Source organism: Labrus bergylta, chromosome 18, assembly GCF_963930695.1.
Source record: "Labrus bergylta chromosome 18, fLabBer1.1, whole genome shotgun sequence".
NCBI lineage: Eukaryota > Metazoa > Chordata > Actinopteri > Labriformes > Labridae > Labrus > Labrus bergylta.
Genome location: NC_089212.1, coordinates 16,070,410 through 16,082,691, shown reverse-complemented (window position 1 = coordinate 16,082,691; position 12,282 = coordinate 16,070,410). Strand labels below are relative to the sequence as shown.

Genomic DNA, 12,282 nt, shown 5'->3' with positions numbered 1-12,282 from the left:
ATCCCTCATACAGACTCAGAAAGGGAAAAATGAGAAGCAGTTATTTTTTAACAGTATCCTGATTTAGTTTTCAGCAAGAAAGCAGCTCAGACTCTCCGTGAAAGAAGTAACCGTTCATGATCTTGAAGCTTATTCAGTCAGAGACCAACCCTAAATGATATATAATATATGTATGTATAATATATGATCTTAGTTATTAACAAATCCAAAAATTATATGATCTTAGTTATTAACTTAACCAAAAATGATCTATATGATCTTAGTTCTGGTGCTTGTCTTCATCGTACTCTTATCAGCAGTTAACTTCCTTGTTGTCACAGGTTACTGTGAAGGTCTATAGCACCACCTACTGGACATCTGAATGAACGTAATATTTACAGTCTATGGAATGAACACAGGACTCATTGAGTCATGAACTGACATAATATCTGATTCATTTTGAATACCTTTTTTTATTTTCAGTCAATTCCACCATTTTTGCAGGTGTTGCATGCAGGATAATGGGATGAGAACCTACCGGACATCAGTGTTTTTATTCCAACCACCTGCTCATGTTCAACAGCATCCTCAAGAATGTGTGTCCCTTAAATAGAATATTAAAACGTCTTTTGTTTGCTCTGCATGTTAGACAGACACTAGTTCAATGTTATCTTGTTTCAAGTGTTACATTTGTTTTTTTACTCAGAAATGTACATCATATTTTTCGGTGGTGATTTTTCTTCATAATTTGTCGTGGACAATTTCTGTTGGAAAAAAAAGTCTGTCATTTTTGAGAATCTCATTCAGAATTCTTTCTTTGCCAGAAATTATTGTCCAATTTCATTGGAAATTGTCATACATTTTCATCAGAATTTTAGTTGTTCAATACAAAATTGGCGGGATGTTTTTTTTGCTAAATATTTTGTTGGGATATTCCAATAATTTTCATCATAAAATTGTTGTTGCGAAAGTCAAACTTTCTGTTATTTTTATCAGTGATTGTAAAGTCTTAACTTTAGGCTGTTACAGTATTTGACGTGTCATCCCGACTTTTTTGAAGACCATTCATAGCTTTAAGTATGATCATCTTCTTTATTACCCTCAAATGTATCCGTTACTGAAATCATTTGGTTGTGGTCATTAAGTTGTCTTGGTGTCATCTTAACTGGAGACCAGGTTACAACAGATATTGGAGATTAGACCTAACAAAGTAAGCAAATTTATCTCAAGAGATTTATTATAAAATCCAACATAATTTGTGCAATCCCTCTGCACTATTTGTGTGGTATCTTGTATGGAACAGAAACGAGATGCTGGTTTAAGTAATAAAGCAACTGTATTGGTGCTATTCTCAGATTGCATAATTCAAGAAGTGATACAACTGTTGACTGAAAAATAAAGGAAGCTAAACTATTTTAATGCTCTTGCTATTCTTTCCCATCAGTCTAAAAGAGAAAATACTAAGAAAAGTACTTCATCCAATTACTTAAACAATGCTGAAGTAAAGTAACCTCCAACACATTCAATATGAACCTTCAAATGTTACACTTCATTGAGCTTAATAAGAGCATCAACCTTTGAAAATGCTCTATTAAAAAGAGTATAATATAAACAGACTGAGATGGTCAAAAGGCTACAGTCTTATAACATATATGTAACAGAGCAATAGTATTACAATTTAGGCTGCTACATCGCCTTCAGATATCGCCTCAACTTAGAAATAGGATGGACCCTCAGAAGACAGCTATGTGTACTAAGTGTAGCAAGGAGATCAGTAGCTTTATACATACTGCGTGGTCTTGTGTGCAAATACAGGATTCTTTGGGGGAAATTGTTTCAAAGTTCAACGTGGTTTTTAACAAGGATTTGAGAATGGACCCAGTATGCCTTCTGTTGGGGATCATCCACAAATCAAGGGCACCCATAATCAAAAACTGCTGAATTTGTTTACCTATGCTGCACGGAAAAGTTTATTACCTAAATGGATTTCACAAAAGCCACCATATTTTGTGTGTGGGGGGAAATGTAATATCTATGTAATATGTGATTAAGATGAAGATGGTATGCTTTATTGTTAATACAAATATTCCCCCTAAAAAAAGAAAAGAAAAAGCCTTGTCTTATTTACCGGTAACTCAAATATTTTCTTGTTGACCTCGCATACTCACCAGCCGAATAATAAAAAAAGACAGGAACTATATAGGTTGAAATTTAATAATGAATGGAAAAATTACACTTTTGTGTTGGTAGTGCAAGGAGGAAAAAACATTTTAATCAGTGATCACTATTGAAAATCACATGGCTATTTTCTACATGATTTTGATATTGCGTTGTACAAAACGAAAATATGAAAGACCATCCGGTTCCCCCTTGAAACACACTCACATGAAGGAGAAAAAAAAAAAAAGGTGTGAAACGTCCATGAAAGTCTCTAGGGACAGCTTCACGACATACATTACCACAGAGCTTATGTCACACAGTGTACAATATGCACACTTAGGGGAAAGTACAAAATTGAAAAGTTGTCATTGCAGAGGATCTATGCAAATTTGACATTTATTGCAAAAACTTTTAACTGGCTGAGATAAGGTATAAATAAGTTTTTTTAGGTGCAGATCCATGAAGTAACATCTTCACAAGAAGAAACCATACATTGTTCCATCCAGGTAGCGCCGAAGTAAGGAAAGATGCCTGAGGGGGTCGGGGTTCTCACGAGTTCCTTGTTCAAACCTCCATACGGATATCAAAGAGTTTTAAAAAGTTTGTTTAAACATTTTATCTAGCGGAGAAACAAAGGGGACTTCTTCTCTCACAACAAAGCAGGCACTCCAATGTGTCCGTCGAGAAGCGGAGATACGGGTGGAGTCCTCCAGTGTTCGCTCACATTGTTGTGTTTCTCTGGGCTCCAGGCTGGTTCACTGGTTGTTTTTCGCTTTGGCGTGTGTGAGGATGTGAGACTTCAGGTTGGTTGACTGGGCAAATTTCTTGTTGCAGCCGTCGAAGGGGCAGACATACGGGCGGTCTCCAGTGTGTATACGCACATGTGTGCGCAAGTTAAAGTCCAACGAGAACCGCTTCCCACAGCCCTCGAATGTGCACTGGAGACAAGAGAGAAACTGAGTGAATGCTGCTGCGTGTCTCAGCTTGGCTCACAGATAAAGTGATATCAACTTTTTCTAAAAGATTCTAACACAATCTGACAATATCAAGGGATGTAAAGAACTCATTCTCTAAAAGCCAGTTTGGCAAATGTTACAAACGTTGTTTTTGCAAACAAAACGCACACAGAAACAATGTTTCTCCAGTGGAAAGAGGAAACAAAGTGGAGCAACTCACCTGGAAAGGTTTCTCTCCTGTGTGTACAAGTTGATGTCTCTTCAGTTTTGAACTCTCCACAAAGGCTTTGCCACACTCTGCACAGACGTGCACGCGAGGCCCGTGGGTATGCAAGTGCTTCCTCATGGCTGAGTTGTCCCTGAACATCTTGGTACATCCCTGAGAGGGAGCGAGACAAGATGTCACTAATCACTCGGGACATATTCACTTAACAGGCAAATACAGTTTATGTATTTAATCTTGTGTAGAGCTCAGTGTCTACTGGAGTAAGAAATAGAACACTGCACTCACTTTGTGTGGGCAGGCTATCGTCCTGGGTGCATCGTCTTCTTTTACTTTTCTTGGCTTCATTCTGCAAGGACAATAAAGAAGACACCATTATAGACACACAACAATGTTTAAGTTTAAAAAAACTGCCTCCACATTGTGTTCCACACACAGTTTTGTGATTGTCAAAAGACTAAAAATACAGGATCAGGGCCCAGCACAGCATTTAAACTGCACAAATATAGAGCCTTTTGTTTCTCACTGAAGTGTGAAGACAGCTGACAACAGCTGCATCCTGAGTTATACAGGTCAATTCCAGCAAACAGTTGGTCTCATCAAGTTAGATGAGCTACAGCCCTCCAGCACAGGAACGATATATCATTATGGTGAATTCTTGTACGTCAATCGATGGCTTTTCTTCAAGATTTTCTGAATTTTATTGACTTTGTTGTCCTCTTTATGTCTTTTGTTTTTTAGATGTATACTCTTTATTTGTGTATATGGCACCAGGTCACATCAAAGATAAGCTAATTACCACTCATTTCAACTGCTTCCCTCAGGCAGCCGTTTCAGAGTACCGTTAGCTAAAAAGAAAACTAACTGAAACTCTTTTACTCTACACATTTTTAAAGAAGGCTAGATAAACAACACTTTTTAACAAGAGTCTTCTTAGTGTGAATGTTTTTATGTTACTAAGCCTCAACCAAAGGTCATTTTCTGTCACTATGTGATAGACAACAAAGTGTTTTGAATCTTGAGTCACTTTACTTCCACTATGTAAAAAGGCCAATTTGATAACTTTCAGAATTGTATTAATTTCTCTAAATCATACTGTACAGAAGCAAAATGAAGAATGGACCAAATGTTTCAGTGACAAGTGCATCCCCGCAGCCATAGTAACTGTCGCCATAATTCGACCGAACAGCGAATGGGAGTAGAGCGCTGTGTATACTCTGATCACTATGTGCAGAAATAAATAACAATGACCTGATTACATAGTCATATGTCCCCTGTTTTACCAAAGACCTTTCATCTGTAAGATCATAGCGGGTAGTTACCCTAAACAAACAAACAACAAGCTGCCTGCTGTTACACTTGCTACACATTTGTTGTAAGCGGTCGGCTTATGGAGGCTAGCAACATTATTTTGGAGTGTGTTCACAGCAAGGCAAATGTCTTCAGGTCAGCAAATCCTGAACTCTGGATGACTCACATATCTGCATACATGTGCTGATTCACGTTTAACCACCGGATAGATCATTCACTTTTCCTCTTTTATTACATTTCCTTAACTGGCTTTTTAAAGACAGACAGGGGGAAAAAAACCATCAGACTGGTGTATGATTACTTCTCTTATCATAGCTGTTTACTCAGAAGCCTGAGTAAACATCAACATTAGCTCTTACCTAGCAAACTCAGCCAGTTGTTTGGGGTCTGACAGGTCGATGCCCGGGATGCCTCCTGGAGGAAGCTTCTTTCCCGTCATGTACTCAGAATAATCAGGGGGAGAGTTTTCTCCTGTGATCTGCTCTTCATGGTCGATGTCCTTTTTGTCATCTGGATGAGAGGAACAGGTTTGCTGATCAGTTAAACAACACCATATATCATGTGGAAAGAATTGATTAAGGCAATTTAAAACGCCCCCCCCCCCCCACACACACACACACACACACACTTAAACAATTTTAAAATAAATTGCATTAACTATTTTGTAGTGACAACGGGGTTATTGTTTACAACTTAGTGACGTTAATGTTAATATTTGTGAATATATATGACTTTAACTTTTGTTAACGACGCTAAAACGGTATATGTATAACAAATACGTACATGTTTAAATTATTAACACGGACGAAAAATTAATTTATTTTTAATGAATTAACTATTCCAACACTATGATGCATGTATGTGGCCCGGAAATGTGTAAAGATAAGATGTCTAAAATAACAACTCCGTTAAAATCATGTAATGTTCTCCATGGCCAAAGCACAGTACTGGCAAACACAACCATTTAATGAGCTGAATTGTCTTGTTCTTTAAAAAAAAAAATATATATATATATATCTGAAGTTATATGGTGTGTTAAAAGCCTCGGAAGTGTAAAGTATGAGGGGTTCCTGAAGGCACCACCGCCGCTACAGTCTAACTGAACTGCGCCACAGCGGCCTAGCGGAGCCAGCTGCACTCGCTCCCACTCTCGCCGCCATGTTCGTCGGCCAAATAAACGCCATTTTTTCGGGCCGCCATACTTTCTCGACCGGGGAAAATATGGCGGCGCCCATCAACACATAAAAACATGGCTTCCCATAAAAACAAAAACACTTCAAATGCAGTTTCAATGGCGCAAAAGATGGGAAATTAATCCTAGTTTAGCGGAGGACAAGGGCCCCCGCAAGGCCCAGACACACGACACACACGCCGAGAACAAAGCGAGGGGGGCAGCTTGCAGGAATTCACTCAGGAGTCTGAACTTACCCGAAGCCCACATAGTAACAGAAAACTCCCCCTCCAGAGTCTTTATCTGGACTTGCTTCTGTTCCCACTTTCGGCCCATTTCTCCGCCGCTTAGGTAGCTCTTTTTGCCCGATTTCTTTCCGCTTCCAGCCCTCTTCATCCGGCCCGTCGAGGAGCTTCTCCCCGCGACAGTAACCAGAGTCTGTTCGATGTAGTCCTCCTCCACGGCGGGCACCGGGATGAGGATTTGGTCCTCAAACCCGTCATCCGTGTGCAGTTCGGAGTCGTCCTCGCCCACCACCTCCTCTCTTGTTTGCACTAAAATCACCTCCTGGTGCGAGTGAAGGGAGTTCGGATCATCCGCGTCAAGAGGCTGTAAGGCGATCATAGGCTGGTGTTCATCGTCGTCTCCAACAACTGTTGTCTCAATTGTCTCTACTTCGATTTCATGCAGTTCCACTATTTCGGCAGGCATTTCCGACCCGTCCGTTTCTATATACAGGGTGTCTCCTGATGCCATGATGATTTTTTTAATATTTCCTCCTACCTATGCTATTTTTTTTTTTACACTATCGCTTTCCCTCCTGTCTACAGCAGCCTTCCTCCTCCCTCTCCAACAACAACTCTACTACAGTGTACTCTCGTAGACACAGCGCTCCAGTTATTCAGTCTCGCGAGATTTGAGCAAAGAACGCTCAACTCAAACATCACATACGTGGTTTTCAAAATTCTGCTCCTCACCTTCAAGGCCATCCACAACCTCTCTCCGCTTTTACATCTCTGAACTCCTGCACATCAACACACCTACTCTCAGGTGTTCTTCTTCCATTCAACTCACTGCACCACCCGCCCGCCTGTCCACCATGGGGTCCGGGGCCTTCAGCCGCTCTGACCCCCCCCCACCTCTGGAACTCCCTCCCACCACAAATCCGTAATCTCGACACTCTCTCCATTTTCAAATCTAATCTCAAAACACATCTTTTTAAACTTTTCAGTCTGATCATTCTCCACCCGTTCTCTTAACTCTTTTACATCCTGTACATTTGTGTTTTTTAATGTTAATTTTATCGTTGTGTTGTTACTTTGTTGTTTTTATCTCTGCCCTGTAAGGTGACCTTGAGAGTTTTGAAAGGCGCCTTTAAATAAAATGTATTATTATTATTATTATTTATTATTTTCATTCTTCAGTGTAGCACGACCGGTTTTGAGTCTTGAACTGACATTTGTTCTTTATTTTGCCATTAAACATTTTGTTTAAACTTTAGCTTGCGTTTGATTAATAATCATTATTCAACGAAAGTAGGCTATATTCATTTGTTAGATTATTTTATCAACTGAATGGAAAATTAAGCTTAAACACAACTAGGCCAACAACATTACACACACATACTAACATAACATAACATTACATAAATACTAACGTAATCCCAGAGAAAACAATTTAACTAGTCAATTAATCTATAAATCAATACATTTCTAGAGCTTTTCGTTTGTATGTTATATCAATCTTGATATGGGCATGCTAGTATTTTTTGTTTTCAAAAAATCATTTTATTCTGTGTGATAACATTAAGCTTAATAGTTACTACTGATCTTCAACAGTATTTTTTTGTTTGTTTTAGTTAGTAGTGCAATTATTCGGACTTATCGTTACAGTGAAACAGTTTGGAAAACAAAAAAAACAACATTTTGGAAAACAAAAAAGACAACATTTTGTCGCATGGTTAAGTTTCCACTAATAACAGCAGGTGCTCAGCCGATTTAAGCCCCGCCCTCCCCTCAGGAGCGGAGCTTGTGATCCCACCTTAACTTCTCAACCTGCCACCCGGGCGAGTGGGTGTGCCCGGCGCTGTGAAGGTTTGATGACACACACACACACACACACACACAATGCTGCACAGCCAGTCGCCTGAAACGTCGCAGAGGTAGTCATGGGGAAGACAGGTGGAAGAAACGACTTTGAATGGGTCTACAATGACCAGCCGCACACTTCAAGAAGAAAAGAAATACTGGGTAAGAACAAAACTCTGTCATAACACTGAGTGAAATGTAGGCAATGACAAGTTTGTGTAGTAGCCTAATACCGTGCATTTTTCTCTGACCACAGTCTACTTATAAAATCGTAGCCGGTTAAACCTGTTTACTAGCTGTTGCCTAACGAGTTACAGTCCACAATGAATGCAGGGGCGATGTAGAAACTGACAAGCAACGAAGGATAATATCAGATTTTTATTCACATTATTATTAATGGAAATAGCAACATTTTTTTCGTTTAAAGTAATATAAATGCAGATCTTTAAGCGTAACATGGTCTTTTAACTTGAATTTCTTTTTTTTTTTTTACATTAAGTGCTCATGACAGTCAAAGATAACAATATCAATTCCCACTGTAACTTAATGAGGAGGCTGCATTCTAGTCATAATTTTCAATGTGTTATCATGTGTGAAAAAGCCACTTCTTTTAGAAAGAGGGTGTTTAGATATCAGCACTAGATCCCAGAATGAACCCATTCACCCTTATCAGTCTAAAGGCATGACTCTAAATGTACATACCCAGGAAGATTTCAGTATCATTTACCACCTTTTACTTGGTATTGTTAGAAAAATCTTTTTCTCCGACTTGTAGAACAATAACAGCATACTGATAACAGGTGATGGTGACAATACCTCTGGGCTCACTAGGTAACAGGACACATTCCCAGCTCGTGACAAACACAGATGTAGCAGTGCATGAAGTGAAAAGAAAGGCTTTATGAAAGTCAGCAGCTCAGGGAGGATCCCTGTTTCACAAAAAAAAAAAAAAAATGCCTTAAAGCACATCTTCGGTTTATTTATGTTAACGCACAAGAAAGTGTGTCTAATCTGTCAGAGATAAAGCAGTATTCTCTGGTTTCATTCGTCATGTAATTTGAATTGAAACAGTTTAGGTGAACAAGCTCTTAACCTGTTGCTGTATATTTGATCCTTTGCTTTGTCCAGCAGTGTCATTGTCGCTCCGCTGGTGTGAAAAGACTCATCTCAAAGGTGATGGGTTGGACAGCACCCCTGAGTCTTGAATTATTAAAATGTGTTTTATATTGTACTCCCTGGTGGGTTGAGAGTGTCAGGGGTTGCGGTAGCCTCACTTCCTTTACATTATCATGGCAGAATTTGATTGGCGTGTGGTTTTTATGAATTGGGTCATTGCTATAGTTCAGTGTAGGTGTTTTTTTTTTCACTTTATAAACTTTATATTACCACAATAACGACATCGAAACTCTCCATCGCAGGAGCAGAAGTGGTTCAGACCCTGAACTAAATCTAAGAGTTTTGGTTGCTCTGGCGTGGTGAAGTGTAAATAATCTCATGATGGCTTTACAGCATGTTCTGTGCAGAAGCTTTTACTAGTTTAAACAGTGTATTTTATGATGTTGGTTATTTATTGAACTTTATGCCATTTGGCTTCCCCACAAAGCCAACACCAAAGAATGCATAGCCCCTAATCTTAGCCATCAATTGTTTTAGCGAATGAACTATCTGAGGTGGGTTCAAATCATACAAAAGCTCAAATATGAATTATATATAATATTAATGCTGCATTTTATTCAATGTTTTAAAATGAGCTGCCATGGAGGGAATTCTTCTCTTTAAACATGAACTGAATGAAAAGGTCAGTAAAGAGAAGACCAACCAGCCACTGAAACCAGTTGCTATTGTTTTTTTTAAACCTTTTCCAATTTGCATAAAGGCATACCACAAGTGAGCTAAAAGCAAAGAAGCACTGCACATTTGCGTGCGACTACACATGGTATTTTATGGCGAGCGCTCTGTGACCCCTTGGATCCTGAATTTTCCATTGATCACACAAACCACACCTGAACGGTGTGTGAGTTCAAAGGTGTGTTCGCTGTGAAAAATCACTACCTGTGTTTCCTAATGAGTAGATCATGCTTTGAATTTCAAACTAGCCACAGCACTTCAGCCAACAGTCGATGGCTTTGAGTATCTGCCTTGTATCTCTCCGAGTTTCATGTCCCTCCGCAAAACAACACCTCCGCCAATTAAAAGTGACTTTTGTCATCAGGTCTCGCCCCAGGAGAGGGTCTGGTATTGCACAACATGCACAACACAGTGTCATGTCAGTGTTACACAGTGATACATTGAGACCAAGGTTGAAAATGAGGGTTTAGATAAGACTGCTTACATATGAACATGATGCAAAAATCCTCAAATAAGAAAAGTACCATACAGTAGCTTTAATTGAGAGATTGATTTAACCTATACATTTTCTCTCTTTTTTTTCCTCTTATTTACCAATCGCACTATCCCTATTCTTTGTTTGTTGACGTTAACACTTCTGCTTTCACAACACTTACTTCTCTCCTCAGCCAAATACCCGGAGATCAAGTCTCTGATGGGTCCAGATCCACAGCTGAAGTGGGTGGTGTCAGGCATGGTCCTGACACAGCTCCTGGCCTGCTACCTGGTGCGCGACCTCTCCTGGAAGTGGATCTTCTTCTGGGCATACGCTTTTGGAGGCTGCATCAACCACTCCCTGACTCTGGCCATCCACGACATCTCTCACAATGTGGCGTTTGGAAACAAGTTGGCAAAGTGGAACCGCTGGTTTGCCATGTGGGCCAACCTGCCCATCGGGTTGCCGTACTCCGCCTCCTTTAAGAAGTATCACATTGACCACCATCGGTATCTTGGAGGAGACCAACTGGACGTAGACATCCCCACTGATATTGAGGGCTGGTTCTTCTGCACCCCAGCCAGGAAGGTGCTCTGGCTCTTCCTGCAGCCCTTCTTCTACGCTCTCCGCCCGCTGCTGGTCAACCCAAAACCGGTGTGTCAGCTGGAGATCCAGAACGCAGTTATTCAGCTAATAGTAGACTTAATTATCTATAACCTGTGGGGGGTGAAGCCTATTGTTTACCTCATAGCAGGATCTGTTCTTTGCATGGGACTGCATCCTATCTCTGGACATTTCATAGCCGAGCACTACATGTTCCTGAAGGGACATGAGACATACTCTTACTATGGACCCCTCAACATGATCACCTTCAACGTCGGGTATCACATGGAGCACCACGACTTCCCCAGCATACCTGGCAGCAAACTACCTCAGGTGAGAGACCTGTTATAAATCATGACTTAATAACCAACAGACCAATAGGTTTATGTTTGAAGAATGAGGTCATGCCATGTGCAACCTTTACATCACCAGCAGGTGGGGGTCAGATAAGACAGGCCTCTCCTGTCCCTCAAAATGGTATCGGCCAATCCAATGTCATTTATTCATCGACTGCAAATATTTATCCGATTAAAGGCCAGAGTTTGTAACCAATTAACTGCTTCTCTGGTACAACTACTGCATGACATGATTCAAATAGATGCCTGCCTTTTCACTCTACTTTCATAAACCTGCCGGAAAAATATTCAGTTCTTAGATTAGATCACTTGTTCTGGAACATTTCAGTCAGTCTTTCTGCCAAATTGGAATATAAATGGAATATATAATACTTCTATACAATAGGTATAATTCCTTTATGAGAAAAAACGCTGTTATATCAGCCGTCTGATTGTTGTAGTGCAATAAGGTGCCATATTGAATTAGACCAAAATTAGACTGTGGGGTGCTTTTGTCAAGGTGGTCTTGTAATTTCAGAGATTTTTATATATATATTGTTTTTTGTTTTTTTTATTCATAGGTCAAGCAAATTGCTGCAGAGTATTACGACTCCCTGCCTCAGCACACTTCCTGGTCCCGGGTATTATGGGACTTCGTGTTTGACGACAGCATCGGCCCCTTCGCCAGGATCAAACGGGAGTACAAGCTGAGAAAGCAGGAGTAGGTCTGAGACGGGTTTACTTTCTCGTTTATAAGGAATATGAATCTCAGCTGTTATAAATCTATGGCCCACAATGACACACAATTATAGTCTATATTTGAATTATTATTATTTTTTCATATAATGTGTTTTGTGATTTTTTTTTTTTAACCTTTTAATTGTTCAGAGAAACAGGAATGAAATTTAGCCTGATCATTTTTTTACCCCTTTATTTATTTATTAATGTTTCTATTCCGGCTCTGTGTATTTCTGTCTAGGAGGCATGAAGCTCATGTTTCCTATCTGCATAGAATTCCGATAAAGTTTTAAGCTCTCACTCCCTCTGTGGTTTGTGTATTTTTCCTTCGAGCATCACTTAAAAATACTTTTTATGGGGTACTGGTAGCGCAGTGGTATGTATGGAAGCTCATGT

General features: G+C 39.8%; 2 protein-coding genes across 2 annotated transcripts; one reads left to right on the top strand and one right to left on the bottom strand.

Annotated features, from left to right (window-relative positions):
• Positions 1-2,175: 2,175 nt before the first annotated feature.
• On the bottom strand, positions 2,176-6,645 carry yy1a (YY1 transcription factor a). The gene is made up of 5 exons (XM_020650160.3): positions 6,058-6,645; positions 4,989-5,139; positions 3,607-3,667; positions 3,316-3,474; positions 2,176-3,077 (listed from the first exon to the last, which is right to left on the bottom strand). Exons 1-5 carry the CDS (start codon positions 6,554-6,556, stop codon positions 2,895-2,897), a joined length of 1,053 nt encoding a protein of 350 aa, XP_020505816.1. The 5' UTR covers positions 6,557-6,645; the 3' UTR covers positions 2,176-2,894.
• A 1,233-nt stretch (positions 6,646-7,878) lies between these two features.
• On the top strand, positions 7,879-12,186 carry degs2 (delta(4)-desaturase, sphingolipid 2). The gene is made up of 3 exons (XM_020650225.3): positions 7,879-8,049; positions 10,404-11,146; positions 11,730-12,186. Exons 1-3 carry the CDS (start codon positions 7,968-7,970, stop codon positions 11,871-11,873), a joined length of 969 nt encoding a protein of 322 aa, XP_020505881.1. The 5' UTR covers positions 7,879-7,967; the 3' UTR covers positions 11,874-12,186.
• The last annotated feature ends 96 nt before the right edge of the window (positions 12,187-12,282 follow it).

Bases quoted from the DNA above. Each gene is read 5' to 3' on its own strand.
- yy1a (XM_020650160.3), bottom strand. From the start codon at position 6,556: ATGGCATCAGGAGACACCCTGTATATAGAAACGGACGGGTCGGAAATG. The intron at 5,140-6,057 runs GTAAGTTCAGAC...CCTCTCATCCAG, and splicing joins TGTTACTATGTGGGCTTCGG to ATGACAAAAAGGACATCGAC. The intron at 3,475-3,606 runs GTGAGTGCAGTG...GCTCCCTCTCAG, and splicing joins CGATAGCCTGCCCACACAAA to GGATGTACCAAGATGTTCAG.
- degs2 (XM_020650225.3), top strand. From the start codon at position 7,968: ATGGGGAAGACAGGTGGAAGAAACGACTTTGAATGGGTCTACAATGAC. The intron at 8,050-10,403 runs GTAAGAACAAAA...TTCTCTCCTCAG, and splicing joins AAGAAGAAAAGAAATACTGG to CCAAATACCCGGAGATCAAG. The intron at 11,147-11,729 runs GTGAGAGACCTG...TTTTATTCATAG, and splicing joins CTGGCAGCAAACTACCTCAG to GTCAAGCAAATTGCTGCAGA.